The sequence below is a fragment of the Xenopus tropicalis genome, chromosome 2 (genome assembly GCF_000004195.4).
Source record: "Xenopus tropicalis strain Nigerian chromosome 2, UCB_Xtro_10.0, whole genome shotgun sequence".
Classification (NCBI taxonomy): Eukaryota; Metazoa; Chordata; class Amphibia; order Anura; family Pipidae; genus Xenopus; species Xenopus tropicalis.
Window position 1 is genome coordinate 23572890 of NC_030678.2, and position 18122 is coordinate 23591011.

Genomic DNA, 18122 nt, shown 5'->3' on the forward strand with positions numbered 1-18122 from the left:
ATTCACGAAATTTGTAATGCCTATGCGCAAGTCGTACCAGTTACAAAAAAGTTGCGATAATTTACGGGAAAGTCGAAACGGCGACGAAAAAATCGCAAAAAATACGAAAAAGTCGCAAAATGTTCGTTTTCCAATCCAAATTTTTCTCATTCGGATTCGGATTCGTGGATTAGTAAATCAGTCCCTAAATGTTATGACCTCCATTTCTACCTGAGTACTATTGAGTGGGGTCTCTCTAAAAAAAAAAAACCTTGTAAAGAAGAGTAGCCATGATCAATCATGTGTAAAAGATCAAACTACTGAAAAGCATGAAAGAGGTCAATAACCAGATGGTCCATGCACTAACCCTTCCTAATGTAAAATGAAGACTCAAAACCTAACCTAACCCTCCACACCCATACCCTGGGCTTGTAGTCCTATTAAATAAACAATGGTGTCTCTGATTCTAAAGGGCATATTTATTATGCTGTGTAAAAATCAGCGAGAAAATTCGCCACACATCACCAGGCTTTGCTGTGTAAAAAGTTGGGTAACATCGGGGAAATTTTTTTACACGGTTTTTCTTCCACTGGAACTTAGGTCAAATAACAGCATAAAATTTGGCGTTTGGACAGCCCCTAAGGGTACCACCAGTGATAAAGCAACAGATCCCCAGGCTACCTATGATCACTCTCACCCTTCATACTAGTACAGTGAAGAGGTCAGAGGTGGAAATATAAGGGCTCATTTACAATGCCCCACGCAAAAGTGCAAAAAAAGATGCAATCTCTTTGAAATTGCAGATACCTGTGATTACCTTCCCTCTGACAGTACACTGACTAGTGAAGAGTGGACAAGCAGGCAATAAGGACAGGGCCCCAATGTCTGCTGTGCCATATTCCATTCTGTACCTTATGCCTCTGAGTGGATGGGGGTACACCTATGTGCCCCTATTCCCTACCCACCCAGAGGTGCATGTTATGAAGCAGGCTGCATCAGGCCCCTTGATGTTGCTCTTTTCACTCAGCAGACTGAGGAGGTAGAAGTGCTCCCCAACTTAGCCCTGGGGGGCATGCTGCTGCACCCCTTAGGGGCTGATTTACTAAGACTCGAATTGGAAAAATTCCGATTGGAAACGAACATTTTGCGACTTTTTCGTATTTTTTGCGATTTTTTAGGCGTCTTTACGATTTTTGCATAGCGTTAACACTTGCGCGCAAAGTCGCGCCTTTTTCGTAGCGTTAAAACTTAAAAGGCGCGACGTTTCACGCAAGTTTTAACGCTACGAAAAAATCGCGACTTTGCGCAACTTTCGTAAAGACGCCGAAAAACTCGCGTTTTTACGCAAAAATCGTAAAGACGCCGAAAAACTCGCGTTTTTACGCAAAAATCGTAAAGACGCCGAAAAAAATCGCAAAATTACTGATCATTACGAAAAAAACGCAATCGGACGCATTCGGCCCGTTCGTGGGTTAGTAAATGTGCCCCTAAGTGTTCCTGCCCAGGGTCATAAATGACCACTATATCCTTAAGAAGTTGAATTTTGATTAGCTTTGAGCTGCTTTGTGGGTCTGTTAATTGAATGCCATTGGCAAAATAGTTATTCTATTAAACTGTAAGAAATGTATTTAATTTATAAGATTATGCAGAAAGAAGTTCTTCTTCTAATTAGCAAATCTACTGAAACTGTTCTGCCGTTTTCATTGTTGTTATGTTTGTACTCCAGTACCCACACGCTAAACAAACTGTTTATTGAGCTACTTATCAGGTAGGGTGGAATATTTGTATAATTTTATAAGTTTTGTCAGTTAAGATAAACAGCCATTGTACGATTCAATGTTAAATTGGCTTGCTGTTCTTTTAATCCATAAATGATGATAAAATGTTATTTTGCTGTGTTACCCTTTAATGATATACCCTAACAATCCTCGATTTAAAAAAATGATTATTTCATCTATCTTCTGAATAATCATGCTACATAGTAATTACATAGAATATTAGATCATTTATCATGATAATTTTGGCAAGAACAGAAAATGATACTAGAAATATTTCAGATAAATGATTTCTCCCCTTAACTACCTTAACTAAAAATAATTTCCATCGTTGCAGAATGTGTAGATAAATGTTTCAAAGAATGGGAATAACAGTGGTTAGTACTGAAACTGGATTTTTTTTTTCTGCTGCATACCTCGTTAGACGATCTCGAGCAAAAAATTCTTCACAGTAATTAAAAATACAAATCTGAGAAATGCCCTTTTGAGCTATATATTTATATAATAGTCCTAATGAGGACCAACGTCAGATTTTTGTGTGATGTGCTCACAATAAAGATATTACATTTTAATTAGGGTGTGCTGGTCTGAAACTACATTTATATATATATATATATATATACAGGTATGGGATCCCTTATCCGGAAACCCATTATCCAGAAAGCTCTGAATTACGGTAAGCCCATCTCCCATAGACTCCATTTTAATCAAATAATTCAGAATTTTAAAACCTTTTTCTCTGTAGTAATAAAACAGTACTTTGTAATTAATCCCAACTTAGATATAAATAATCCTTATTGAATGCAAAACAATCCTATTGGGTTTAAATCAGGGGGCTCAAACTCAATTTACCTGGGGGCCGCAGGAGGCAAAGTCAGGATGAGGCTGGGCCGCATAAGGGATTTCACAAAAAATTGGCTTTCAAGGAATAATGCAAGGCACGGCGGGCGGGAGCTGCTGATTGCGGAAATGACGTTATGTCATCATAACAGTTATTATGGGAAGACGTTCTGTGTGCACAATTAGCTCCTTAGCAGCTAATTGTGCACACAGAACGTCTTCCCATAATAACTGTTATGATGGCATAACGTCATTTCCGCAATCAGCAGCTCCCGCCCGCCGTGCCTTGCATTATCCCTTGAATCGCAATAAAAATCGCGATCCATTCATTGCTTTTAAGAAGGCGTTGGTGCGGGCCACAAAATACTGTACCGAGGGCCGCAAGTGGCCCGCGGGCCGCGAGTTTGAGACCCCTGGTTTAAATAATGTTTTATTGGGTTTTTTTTGGAGATACAAATTACGGAAAGACTCCTTATCTGGAATACTCTAGGTCCCGAGCATTATGGAAAACAGGTCCTATACCTATATATACTGTATATGATGGCACGTGATCGAATATATTTTGATTATAATAACATCACCATTTTAAAAAAATTGGCTGAATTTTAGTACAGGTATGGGATCCGTTATCCGGAAACCCATTATCCAGAAAGCTCCGAATTACAGAAAGCCTGTCTCCCATAGATTCCATTTTAATCAAATGATTCCTAATTTTAAAACTGATTTCCTTTTTCTCTGTAATAATAAAACAGTACCTTGTAATTAATCCCAACTAAGATATAATTACCCCTTATTGGGGGCAGAACAGCCCTATTGGGTTTATTTAATGGTTAAATGATTCCCTTTTCTCTGTAATAATAAAACAGTACATGTACTTGATCCCAACTAAGATATAATTACCCCTTATTGGGGGCAGAACAGCCCTATTGGGTTTATTTAATGGTTAAATGATTCCCTTTTCTCTGTAATAATAAAACAGTACCTGTACTTGATCCCAACTGAGATATAATTACCCCTTATTGGGGGCAGAACAGTCCTATTGGGTTTATTTAATGGTTAAATGATTCCCTTTTCTCTGTAATAATAAAACAGTACCTGTACTTGATCCCAACTAAGATATAATTACCCCTTATTGGGGGCAGAACAGCCCTATTGGGTTTATTTAATGGTTAAATGATTCCCTTTTCTCTGTAATAATAAAACAGTACCTGTACTTGATCCCAACTAAGATATAATTACCCCTTATTGGGGGCAGAACAGCCCTATTGGGTTTATTTAATGGTTGAAGGATAGAGTACAAAGAGTGGTGGTAAATGGAACATTTTCTAATTGGACCAGTGTGGTTAGTGGAGTACCGCAGGGGTCAGTCCTTGGTCCTTTGCTTTTTAACTTGTTTATTAATGACCTGGAGGAGGGCATAGAGAGTACTGTTTCTATTTTTGCTGATGACACTAAATTGTGCAAAACTATAAGTTCCATGCAGGATGCTGCCGCTTTGCAGAGCGATTTGACAAAATTGGAAAACTGGGCAGCAAACTGGAAAATGAGGTTCAATGTTGACAAGTGCAAAGTTATGCACTTTGGTAGGAATAATATAAACGCAAACTATCTACTGAATGGTAGTGTGTTGGGGGCATCCTTAATGGAGAAGGATCTAGGGGTTTTTGTAGATCACAAGTTGTCTAATTCCAGGCAGTGTCATTCTGTGGCTACTACAGCAAATAAAGTGCTGTCTTGTATAAAAAAGGGCATTGACTCAAGGGATGAGAACATATTTTTGCCTCTTTATAGGTCCCTGGTAAGGCCTCACCTTGAGTATGCAGTGCAGTTTTGGGCTCCAGTCCTTAAGAGGGATATTAATGAGCTGGAGAGAGTGCAGAGACTGCAACTAAACTGGTAAAGGGGATGGAAGATTTAAACTATGAGGTGAGACTGTCGAGGTTGGGGTTGTTTTCTCTGGAAAAGAGGCGCTTGCGAGGGGACATGATTACTCTGTACAAGTACATTAGAGGGGATTATAGGCAGTTGGGGGATGTACTTTTTTCCCATAAAAACAATCAACGCACCAGAGGTCACCCCTATAGATTAGAGGAACGGAGCTTCCATTTGAAGCAGCGTAGGTGGTTTTTTACGGTGAGGGCAGTGAGGTTGTGGAATTCCCTTCCTAGTGATGTGGTAATGGCAGACTCTGTTAATGCCTTTAAGAGGGGCCTGGATAAGTTCTTGAACAAGCAGAATATCCAAGGCTATTGTGATACTAATATCTACAGTTAGTATTACTGGTTTTATATATATAGTTTATGTATGTGAGTGTATAGATTGGTTAGTATAGGTTGTGTGCTGGGTTTACTCGGATGGGTTGAACTTGATGGACAATGGTCTTTTTTCAACCCTATGTAACTATGTAAAAAAAAAAAAATGATTCCCTTTTCTCTGTAATAATAAAACAGTACCTGTACTTGATCCCAACTAAGATATAATTACCCCTTATTGGGGGCAGAACAGCCCTATTGGGTTTATTTAATGGTTAAATGATTCCCCTTTCTCTGTAATAATAAAACAGTACCTGTACTTGATCCCAACTAAGATACAATTACTCCTTATTGGGGGCAAAACAATTCTATTGGGTTTAATTCATGTTTTATTGTTTTTTTTAGAAGACTTAAGGTATGGATATCTAAATTATGGAGAGACCCCCTTATCCGGAATAAGCTTGGTCCTGAGCATTCTGGATAATTTTTTTCTATCATTTGTGTATGCAAATAATGGCTGAATATTGTTTGTTGCAGCTGGTCAGCTCCAGGGTGTAGGTTAGTCTGAACAGCATCTGGTCAACGTTACTGGTGGGTTAGAGCGAGAGTTCATGGTTTCTCTCATGAAGTGTTATGCAATAAATATTGATTAAAAAAACTAAGAGAAAACAGAAGAGCCAATTTTAACCATACACCTTGTGACAGCATTATGCTATAAATGCCATTTTTTTTAAAATTCTATTTCTAATTCTAAAAATATTTTATTGTTGGTGTTTTGCAGAAGGGGATACTCTCCAAGGTGGGCCCTAGGGACAGAGGTTGGAAAAAACGTTTCTTAGAGATATATCACTTGGCATGTGTCCAGCACTGGCCAATTTACACAGTGCTCAGCCCTTCAGCGCTCGTTAAATCTCTTAGCAACAGCCCGAGTCATGGCAGACATGTTTCTATAGCCATACGCTGTCCAATTTAAAGCTAAATCTTGTTTGGAATTTAGTCATAATGCAATAATCTCAATGTACTGGACAGTAGAATGCTGGTTGCACAAAGAAGACACTTCCCATGTCATTTTCCTTGCGGTTTAGTGCTATTTCCTAGCTTCCTAACTTTTCACCTGTTTCCCTACTGAAAAGGGTTATGTGTTGCGTAAAGTCACTAAAACAAAATTTATTTTACCTAGTATAGAGGTGCATCATTTCTTATTGTGTTTCCCCAGCATAAAATAGATTTTGGGAAATATACAAGTTTTCTTAACAAATTGATTAAGGTGTGCTACACAATGGACAAACCGGCTAGTTGTAGCCCCAGGTGCAAGCTGAACCCTCAGCCAGGGTAAAATAATATCCAGGATAAAATGAAAAAACAGCAGCACTCCGGAAATGTTGTAGAAAAAAGTGACTTTACTCAAGTGCACACAGCAACGTTTCGGGCATAAAGCCTTATCAAGGCTTGATAAAGGGCTGGTTTAAGCCCGAAACGTTGCTGTGTGCACTTGAGTAAAGTCACTTTTTTCTACAACATTTCCGGAGTGCTGCTGTTTTTTCATTTTATCCTGGATACAAGTTTTCTTAAGTACTGACATGAAAGTGTAAAGTGAATCTTCAGGCATTTTGTCAAAATAGAACTTTGCAGGGTTCATAGCCCTGCACCAATTACAGCAGACAATAGCATTGTTAGTAAGAGCAAGTTTAAATAGCTGAACAATGAGGGACATTCCTCTTTAGTTCTAAGACATGCAAACAACTCGGCAAGAAATTCCGCATCTGTCATATGGGCACATAAATAGACCGTACGTGGGCTAATTTATTCAGGGTTGGTTCCTCTATAGTAACTGAGATCCTCATTATGCTCTCTGTACAGTATAATAAGATTATGATGAATGTGTAGATTCATAATAATTTCATAGAACGTTTAGTGCTGCAAGGCACAGAAAACTCACAGCTATACCCTTGCTGCAGAATTAAGAGATTTGGTTGAAAATTTAAAAAAACTGGAATTAACGACAAAATAATCACAATTTAGCATTGTTTTCCCAGAGCTCATCAGTGCAATGTTCTTAAATACATTTGCATTGTTTGTTTTCACAAAGGAATCTCTTTTTAATTGCAATTTTAACCTGGGCTACTGGGCTGATGGTCAGAGGACTCTATAGAGGACATTAACTATGCTGGTAGCATCATAAATCAAACACTGCTATTCATGGATTTTTGCTCATATTCCTGTCTGAGCAGGAGTGATAATACTTTTGGGGGTGAAAATGTGGTAATGTGATTGCATCTGGGCCAATGTGGGGTCACATAGGAACAAATCAGTGGTGTAATCAGTGGAGCAGTCTCCATGATGGGCAGGGGAACCTGGGTCTGCTTCCTTTGTAGATGAGGCCACAGGTGACTTACCGCAAAAACTGACCTTGGATATAATAAATACAAAAAGTTTGATGAAAATGAACCATGAAAAAACCCTCAAATTCTATTTATCTTTTTAAATGGGTCAAAAAATTCTCAACATTTTTGGAAAAAAAAAATCAAATTGATAAATTGCTTACATTTTACTAGGACAACTCCTATTGATGTCTATATGAACTTGTGAGCTTTTAGATGCCAAAGTTTAACATTTGAGTTCATTTAGGGGCGTATTTATTATGCTGTGTAAAACGAATTTGCCGAAAAACTGAGTAAAAAGCTGTGTAAAATAAATGGAAAAGATCGGCATCTGAACGCCGGATATTACGCCGTTGTTTTCCATAAGTTCCGGTGGAAGAAAAAACGCGTAAAACAATTACGCTGTTTTTACACAATTTTTACACCGTGAAGCCTGGCGATGTGTGCCAAATGTACTCGCCGTTTTTTACACAGCATAATAAATATGCCCCTAAGTGTTTTGTACTTAATAAATTTTGAGTTTTGTCATTTTGTTTTGGTGCAAAAAATTCAAATCATGGTGAAAATTTGAATTTGAACTTTGATAAATAAGCCCCTTAAAGCATCAAAAATAAATTAAAGTTTGCCTGATCTCCAGAAGCTTCTTGCTTGATCTTTAACCCAAGTTCTATTTACCTCAAACGTCCCCAACAGAACATATTTCACCTTGAATATATGGGCAGTTACAATGCCAAAAAGTATTTCTTCCAGTCTCATTACAATTATGAGAACTAACAGTTTACATTGGTCATTATCTTGGACAACAAGCAATTATTTGTGCAAAGTATATAATTATTCTTTGGGGCTCAGTCCCTAAACTATGCACTTTATGTTCTTGTTTATATTATCCAGGCATTATTGGGTGTTTTCTCAATTTTAAGGTTACATAAAAGCTCTGAAGTAAAGTTAGTGACATATGACTTGAGCTGTGTATAGTCATGGGTTTCTTTAAAATCACAGTGACCCAAAATTATTGATATACAAAAGAACAATGGTTTGCCCTTTTTACCATGGTTAATGACCACTTACATTTAGTGCATAGTTTACCAATAGTGATGAGCAAAATTTTTCGCCAGGCATGGACTCGCAGCGAATTTGCCGCGTTTCTCCATGGGCAGATTTTTCCATGAAACGGCTGCAAGAATTTACTGCACAACCAGAAAAAGTTGCCTGTGTCAAAAACAATTTTTTGACGTGCACAGCAAATTTTTTTTGAAGCATGCCATTTGCCGAGTTTTGCAAATTTTTCACCGCTTCGTGAATTTTATGGCGAAGCGAGACAAATTCACTCATCACTATTTAGCAGTGATTTTGCACATATGGCACACTATTCATTCCAGTGGGAGAGTGAGTGCAGTCTAGTGATGGGCAAAATATTTTGCCAGGCATGGATTTGCAGCAAATTTTTGTGTTTTGCAATTGGGAGATCGTTTCCCGCGTCAAAAGTTTTTGTGTGACAACTTTTTTGCCGTTTTGCAAATCTTTTCAAAGATTTGCAAATTTTTCGGGAAGCGAAACGGGTGATATTCGCTCATCACTAGTACAGTCTTATGTTACTTCAATAAACTCTGCTCCATCAAGAGCCATTGGGGTTACCAAGTAGCTAGACATTTTCAGACACTGGGAGACCCCCATCTCACCCCAAGTAGGCTCTATCCTGGGAGACCATCACCATCTCTACCCTTTGGTTGCACCATATTATTATTATGTCTTGTAAATATACACAGCTCTAAAAATGTTTCCAAAATGAATGGAATTGTTATAGGCAATACAAAAATGACCATGCATTATAAAAAATATTTCATAATTGATTATTACAGGAACACATTCCTATAAATTTGTCTTTTTAGACCTAGAAAATTGATGGCATCAGCCTTCATTTAACCTTGTTATTTTAACTATTTCTCTTTTAACTGTGATTTTTTTTAAACACGTTTAGGAAATTAACCCCTTTTTGCCACAGTAAAATGCATAGTATGTATTCTTTAAAAAAAATGTCAAATTTGGATTTACATTGAAAATAGAACTCACGTTTTTTGTTTCTCGGAGAAGCCGCTGAGCCAAGGAAAGGTTTGCAGGAGAAGAAGAGAATAAATAAACAGATATTAGATGGGAAGGCGATAAGAAAATTTGAACTCACCATTTCAGTAATGTATTATATTTGTGACCATCTGGGTTTTGAAGATACCGGAGTATTTTTAAAGCAAACAGGAAAAAAAAAAACCGGCATAAAACATATTCAAGACTTAAAAATAACCTGAAATTATAACACTGCTTGCGGTTCTGCTATGAATTGCTTTCTCATTTTATTCTGTATAAGACATATACAAATTTATAATAACCCTTATGAGCCCTCCAAAGAATAAAAACAAATCTAGGCAACCGTTTGTTTAACCTGATCATTATATTGCAACTTGTAGGGCAAGTGCAGATAATTTAATGACACTAATAACTTGAGAGACTAGAATTTGAACTGGGACCTAATGGCTCTAATAAGTTTTGGAGACATAAATAAGCCTGGGACTTTGCAGACAAAATGAAAAGCTATATAGGTTTAGCCTCCTAACACCTGACCTACTTGACATGGGCTTGGAATACATTTCTTATCAAATGTCTACAAAAAATGACACATCATTTCTTTGTGGTTAATTTAGAATTACATTTTTTCACTGGTTGTTTTTTCCCCGTGCTTTTGGCTTAGTGAAAAATATTGTGACACAATATACTCATTTATCAGTCTATATACTGAAAGAATTTAAAGTTGATGAATTGCTTAATTGTAAGTAATATTATTGTACTGAAGTTTTTCCTATGGTAATAAAAACCATTTGTTACTTTGCATTGTATTGTTGTTCATACTAAAAGAGTCTATGATGATACAGGACATGGAATTGGACTGAAGGAAAATTTTAGACCCTATGAACATAATATCATTTCTCTTTTATGTTAATGTAAAGAGTTATATTCATCATATTCTTGGAATTGTCCATTCCTACAGAGGTCCTAAAGCCAGTGTCGGACTGGGGTGCCAAGGGCCCTCCAGAAAATCTTTGGCCTGAGGCCCACTTTCCCCTTCTCTGTTCACTTACTTTCTTTAATCTCTTAATTACTTCTTTTTGCATACTATAATATATCCTTTCCTCATACAGAATTGAGTAATGACCATGGTATAGGAATATAAGGTAAATGGTTGGGTAAGCAGAAGGGTCCACTGACACCTGGGCCCACCGGGAGTTTTCCTGGTATCCAGGTGGGTCAGTCCAACACTGCCTAAAACTCAAGCTGTGTCTTGCTAAAGGTGTTGCATTCCTGTTCAACCAGGAATTATTAACCATTTCATAGCTTTCAGAAATTTAAAGAATCACTTCCTTGCAAGAGTATTTGGCGAGCAACCTTTTAACTGCCAGGAAACAGGGTGCTGTTGACAATTTCTGGCTTCACATCTTTGAAGTGTGCTTTGTGGATGCAAGACTCTTCTGGCTGTTGGGACTATTATACTAGTTTGTAGACTGTACTAGTTTCTAACCTGTGTTTAAAGCGACTTCAAGACTCACTTGTATGTCCTGGTATTGCCTCACCCAGTTTCATGGGTGTCTAAGGTGGTGCCTCTGTGATGGGCTTGTTTAATGCTCAGCATTGGGAATGGGAATACACACTTGGTCACGCCCATATACCCCACATATAATAGGAATGTTTATTTTATGAAACAATTTCAAAATGAACTGCAATAAATATTCCATGAAATTACTGTCCATATCATCTGCTTATTTTTATTAAACGTAAAGTAGGGTATGATGGGATTGCTTTTTGCGTAGGTAGAGCAGAGAAGCTGTTGGTGTTGCAGTGTCTCTCATACAGTTCCCGTGAATAAGTCTGAAATAAGTAAAATAATAAGCATTGCTGTTATTAGCTCAAACCCCTCAAATACATAAATAAAATCCTCAACAACATTTAAAGAGACATAGTGATCCACCTCTGCCATTATTCTTTGACAAACTGCTCTACCTGTATGGTGAACTTCTATATTTCCATGGCATCACAGTCCCGTACAATTTTCCTTTCCTGTAATACCCATTTCAGTGCTCAAGCTCAAGTCCCTTAATGAGAATCTTTGAAATTGCTGCCCACTTCCATAACCCTGTCATTAAATCAGGAAGGAGATAAGAGGTCCTTGAGCCCACACTTTACTATAGTTTCTACCTGGATGACACTTAGTAGAGCTATTTCCATAGATAATGTGACGAAGTGTTCACTCTCTGAAGACATTGTTTTTCTACAAATTGCAGGTCCTTGCATGCGAAAAAGAATATAATGTCTACAGAAGTTGAGACAAACGGAGTCAACTGTCACTCCAAACAACATCCTTGAAAATGTAGCATCAAATATTATAATGGCCGTTAACCTTTTATTTATAAAGCACCACACTTTACAGATATATATAGTTCATTATTTACATAAGTCCCTGCACCAATGGTTTCTATAGTTTTCTAACACACACTTGACTCAATTTCATGTGTTAACCTCGAGCGACTTACATAGTTACATAGTTAGTTACATAGTTACATAGGGTTGAAAAAAGACCAGTGTCCATCAAGTTCAACCCATCCAAGTAAACCCAGCACACCTAACCCACACCTACCAATCTATACACTCACATACATAAACTATAAATACAACCACTAGTACTAACTGTAGATATTAGTATCACAATAGCCTTGGATATTCTGATTGATCAAGAACTCATCCAGGCCCCTCTTAAAGGCATTAACAGAATCTGCAATTACCACATCACTAGGAAGGGCATTCCACAACCTTACTGCCCTCACCGTGAAAAACCACCTACGCTGCTTCAAATGGAAGCTCCGTTCCCCTAATCTAAAGGGGTGACCTCTGGTGCGTTGATTGTTTTTATGGGAAAAAAGAACATCCCCCAACTGCCTATAATCCCCTCTAATGTACTTGTACAGAGTAATCATGTCCCCTCGCAAGCGTCTCTTTTCCAGAGAAAACAACCCCAACCTCGACAGTCTCACCTCATAGTTTAACCCTTCCATCCCCTTTACCAGTTTAGTTGCAGTCTCTGCACTCTCTCCAGCTCATTAATATCCCTCTTAAGGACTGGAGCCCAAAACTGCACTGCATACTCAAGGTGAGGCCTTACCAGGGACCTATAAAGGGGCAAAATTATGTTCTCATCCCTTGAGTCAATGCCCTTTTTTATACAAGACAGCACTTTATTTGCTTTAGTAGCCACAGAATGACACTGCCTGGAATTAGACAACTTGTTATCAACAAAAACCCCTAGATCCTTCTCCATTAAGGATGCCCCCAACACACTACCATTCAGTAGATAGTTTGCGTTTATATTATTTCTACCAAAGTGCATAACTTTGCACTTATCAACATTGAACCTCATTTTCCAGTTTGCTGCCCAGTTATCTAATTTTGTCAAATCGCTCTGCAAAGCGGCAGCATCCTGCATGGAACTTATAGTTTTGCACAATTTTGTGTCATCAGCAAAAATAGAAACAGTACTGTCTATGCCCACCTCCAGGTCATTAATAAACAAGTTAAAAAGCAAAGGACCAAGGACTGACCCCTGCGGTACTCCACTAACCACACTGGTCCAATTAGAAAATGTTCCATTTACCACCACTCTTTGTAATCTATCCTTCAGCCAGTTCTCTATCCAATTACAAATATTATGTTCTAGGCCAATATTCCTTAATTTGATCATTAACCTTCTGTGAGGTACTGTATCAAACGCTTTAGCAAAGTTCAAGTAGATGACATCAACTGCCATTCCAGCATCAAGGTTCCTACTCACCTCCTCATAAAAGGCGACTAAATTAGTCTGGCAAGATCTGTTACGCATAAAACCATGCTGGCACAAACTAATAGTATTGTGAACTGCAATGTATTCAAGTACCCTATCCCTTATTACCCCTTCCAAAAGTTTTCCTACTACTGATGTCAGACTAACAGGCCTATAGTTTTCAGGCTGAGAACGGGAACCCTTTTTAAATAACGGCACCACATTAGCAATCCGCCAGTCTCTCGGCACCATGCCAGACCTCAATGAATCCTGAAAAATTAAGTGAAGAGGTTTGGCAATCACAGCGCTCAGCTCATTTAATACCCTGGGATGAATCCCATCCGGCCCTGGACCTTTGTTTACCATCACATGTTCAAGTCTCTTGTGAATTTCCTCCCGAGTGACCCATGCGTCAGTAGCTAAATTACTAGAACTGGGCATATTACAAGGGAAGCCTTCATTATCTGGCTCCTCAGATGTATAGACAGATGAAAAATAAGAGTTCAAAATTTCAGCTTTTTCCCCGTTCTCATCAACCAACTTACCCCCCCGTGATAATAAAGTTCCCACCCCTTCTTGCTTCATTTTTTACTATTCACATAATTAAAAAATAATTTTGGATTCTTTTTACTCCTAGCTGCAATATCCCTTTCCATCTCTATTTTAGCTTGCCTGATAGCTTTTTTGCATGCTTTATTTGCTTCCTTGTACCTGATGAAAGTTTCTGCTGTCCCAGCTAACTTGAATGCCCTAAAAGCACGTTTTTTCTTACCAACCTCGACAATAACACTTTTATTCAGCCATAAGGGTTTTGCTTTGCGATGCCTCTCCTTGCTTACAAGGGGGATATACTGTTGTGTATACCTACAAAGCAATGTTTTAAAGATGTTCCATTTTCCTTCTGTGTCTAACGCCATGAAAAGCCTTTCCCAGTTGACACATTGCAGAGATGCCCTTATACTGGCAAAGTCTGCACGTCTAAAATTGAGCGTTTTAGTTACTCCCTTATAGAGCTGTCTCTGCAGCATTATCTCAAAGGAGACCATGTTGTGATCACTGTTCCCCAAATGCTCACCCACACAAATGTTAGAGATGAGTTCATTATTATTAGATATCACCAGGTCCAAAATAGAGTCATTCCTAGTGGGTTCTTGAACCACCTGAAATAAAAAGTTGCCTATAAGCCTTGTCCTTAAAGGAACAGTAACGCCAAAAAATGAAAGAGCTTTAAAGTAATAAAAATATAATATACTGTTGCCCTGCACTGGTAAAACTGGTGTGTTTGCTACAGTAACACTACTATAATTTATATAATAAGCTGCTGTGTAGCCATGGGGGCAGCCATTCAAGCTGGAAAAAAGGAGAAAAGGCACAGGTTACATAGCAGATAACAGATAAGCTCTGTAGAATACAATAGTGTTATTATCTGTTATCTGCTATGTAACCTGTGCCTTTTCTCCTTTGAATGGCTGCCCCCATGGCTACATAGCAGCTTAATTATATAAATTATAGTAGACTTTCTGAAGTAAACACACAACTTTTACCAGTGCAGGGCAGCAGCACATAATATTTTAGTTACTTTTATACAATTTTTTGGTGTTACTGTTCCTTTAATACTGTACCATACTTGCCACTGCTGTTTATCCTATCAAAGGTTCTATAACTTGTTGAAGATATTTTTTTTTTACTAGAAACCCACAGCAGTGATTTGCATGCCAAGGGAACCTTGGCTTCTTCTGATAAGTTAATTCTATGTCCACTTCCATATTGTTATCATAGCTTACAGCTTCCCACAATAAGCAGCACAGCTTAATCCTGTTTATGCACACACGGGCTAAACAATGTGCATTCTTGGTCAGCCATGCAAATCCCTGAGATGTTTTTTTTACAAGATAGCTGATGATTCAGATTGTGGCTGGTTCATTTGGTTCTACCATTAAAGGAGAAGAAAAAGTCATACATGGAAAAACATTTCCATGGGTTGTGGTGGACATTTTCTCTCCTCATTTACATGTTTTGTAAACAATATGATTTGTGTATAGTTTATAAATGTTTTATGCATTATGATTTCAAATAAGCAACCTCTGTTGTATGCCAAGGGAAAACATAAATGCATTTCCTCTAAAGCTATACGATATTTGTACAGTATACGCAGTAAGCAAAGCAACAAAACAACAACAAACACCATACATATCCAAAATGATCTGATTTGATTTATTTTGAAAAAAATTACCATTTTATTGAAATCTCAAAACAGAACTTTTTTGGAGAAATTGAATAATTGGGAGACTACAGATGGATTTGATTTAGTAACTTATCAATGCTTAAGGTGGCCACACATGGGCAGATTTAAGCTGCCAAGTTGAGTCCTTTAGGCTGATGCCACACGTGGCGTTTTTACGCCGCGTATTTTCTAATTCTCTCAGCGGCTGAAAAACGCCCGATATCATCATCCATAGAAATAACTTGAAAAGACTCGAAGCAAACCACACAATGCGGAAATACGCTAGAAAACGCCTTAGCACGGATTTTTCAAGCGTTGGCTGAAATACGCCAGTATTTGCAAAGCAAGCTATTCCTATGTATACACAAAGGCAGCTGCCTTTTACTATTTTACACTATTAGCACCATGGAAATGGGATTTGCTACGTCACTAGTACTAGGCTGAAAAACACCATAGTCAGGGGCTGTGTGGCTTATGTGGCGTTTTTAGGCTGAGAAAAAACGCAGCGTAAAAACGCCACACGTGGCATCAGCCTAAGACCTACAGGCGGAAAATCAGGCAGGTGTTGATCATAGAGGTTTGATTTTCCCATCGGATTGGGAACCATATTGGCTCACTGATACAGTCCTAGATCTGACGGGTCCTATACCCGCCATTGCAATTCGATCGTTTGGCCCTAGGGGCCTGAATTAGACCATTATTTCCCACTTCAGGTGGTCATATTTGGAGAAGATCTGCTCCTTTGGCCACCATGCCAAACAGGTGGATCTTAATGTCTATGGCCATCTTTACAAAGGACGAGTACAAAGAACTAAAATGGATGCAAAACTGGGTGTACTCTGATGATAGCATCATATTTTGCTCCTGTATTTCTTTCTTACAATTTGTGCATAGCACCAGTTCAACCTGCATAGATGAATAGCAGGGCAAAGGGCAGCAAAGCGTAAATTCGGAGAAAAAATATATAATTTAAATTGAAAAACCTTTGAAAACAAATAGTAAAAAAAACATTTTTTTGCTTCTTAATTTTGCTTTTATTTTCTTGATATGCAGTAATAATCAGTAAGATGACCAAAATAAACCTCAGATTTAAAGTACTTTGCTCTGTTGCCAAAGCTGTCAGCTTTGATACATAAATGTTAATAATTGCAAGTTATTCAAACTTGTGTTATCGGCTGCCATCACAGACTTAATTTGTGATGACAGCTGGGTTTGCCAAGTAGAATGTATTACACAAAAGCAGTTTAAAGCCTAGAGGCACCCTCTGACTAAAACACTCTCAGCAGAAACAAGGCATGCATTGGCCAATAATTTATCACATATGATGCATACACTTACTGGTCTTTTAAATACTTGTGCTATTTATTTTATATATATATAGTTAGTTAGATAGTTTATCGAGATAATGTTATCATATTATCCAAGATACATGGTAGAATGTATTTATTCTTACAATGGTTCTCTATTGGAGTACAGGTATTGGATCCCTTATCTGGAAACCCGTTATCCAGAAAGCTCCGAATTACAGAAAGCCCGCCTCCCATAGACTCCATTTTAATCAAATAAACCAGTAGTTGATACTTGATCCCAACTAAGATATAATTATCCCTTATTGGGGACAGAACAGCCCTATTGGGTTTATTTAATGGTTAAATGATTCCCTTTTCTCTGTAATAATAAAACAGTACCTTGTACTTGATCCCAACTTATCTCCTTATTGGGGGCAGAACAGCCCTATTGGGTTTATTTAATGGTTAAATGATTCCCTTTTCTCTGTAATAATAAAACAGGACCTGTACTTGATCCCAACTAAGATATAATTACCCCTTATTGGGGGCAGAACAGCCCTATTGGGTTTATTTAATGGTTAAATGATTCCCTTTTCTCTGTAATAATAAAACAGTACCTGTACTTGATCCCAACTAAGATATAATTACCCCTTATTGGGGCAGAACAGCCCTATTGGGTTTATTTAATGGTTAAATGATTCCCTTTTCTCTGTAATAATAAAACAGGACCTGTACTTGATCCCAACTAAGATATAATTACCCCTTATTGGGGGCAGAACAGCCCTATTGGGTTTATTTAATGGTTAAATGATTCCCTTTTCTCTGTAATAATAAAACAGGACCTGTACTTGATCCCAACTAAGATATAATTACCCCTTATTGGGGGCAGAACAGCCCTATTGGGTTTATTTAATGGTTAAATGATTCCCTTTTCTCCGTAATAATAAAACAGTACCTTGTACTTGATCCCAACTTATCCCCTTATTAGGGGCAGAACAATCCTATTGGGTTCAATTAATGTTTTATAGATTTTTTAGTAGACTTAAGGTATGGAGATCCAAATTATGGAAATACCCCTTATCCGGAATACCCTCGGTCCCGAGCATTCTGGATAATGTGTCCTATACCTGTATCATTCTTTAAACAGTTGATTAGACAAGCAAACAAAAAAACATCTTGTTTGCACAATAAGTTATTTATAGGTGCATATTTATTATAGTGTATATGCCAACATCAGCGGTGATGTTGTCCATAGCAACCAATCAGATTTTTGCTTTTGTTTTCTAACTTGTAGATGACTATTCAAATCTAATGACTGATTGGCTGCTATGGGCAAATTTTTTTTTTATTTTTTAATGACTTTCAGACCATAGACCACATATCTGTATATAAGGTTTAGAAGTTTATGTTGATAATATGAAAAGTTCATGCATTTTGTTTACTCTTAAAGACTTATTGTTTACAGAATTCTCCAGTGTCTGGAAGAATTATACAATATATTTATGTAGAACTTATCTTGCCTGATAAA

The 18122-nt window shown here is 37.7% G+C and overlaps 1 protein-coding gene across 3 annotated transcripts in view; it reads right to left on the bottom strand.

Annotated features, from left to right (window-relative positions):
* cadm2 (cell adhesion molecule 2) overlaps positions 1–18122 on the bottom strand; it is a 958543-nt gene that overhangs the window by 284152 nt on the left and 656269 nt on the right. For 2 of the 3 annotated variants that reach the window (XM_031895847.1, XM_031895846.1), the window contains exon 2: positions 9298–9321. In XM_031895847.1, the coding sequence (XP_031751707.1) occupies positions 9298–9321 (24 nt within the window). 3 annotated transcript variants of the gene reach the window in all.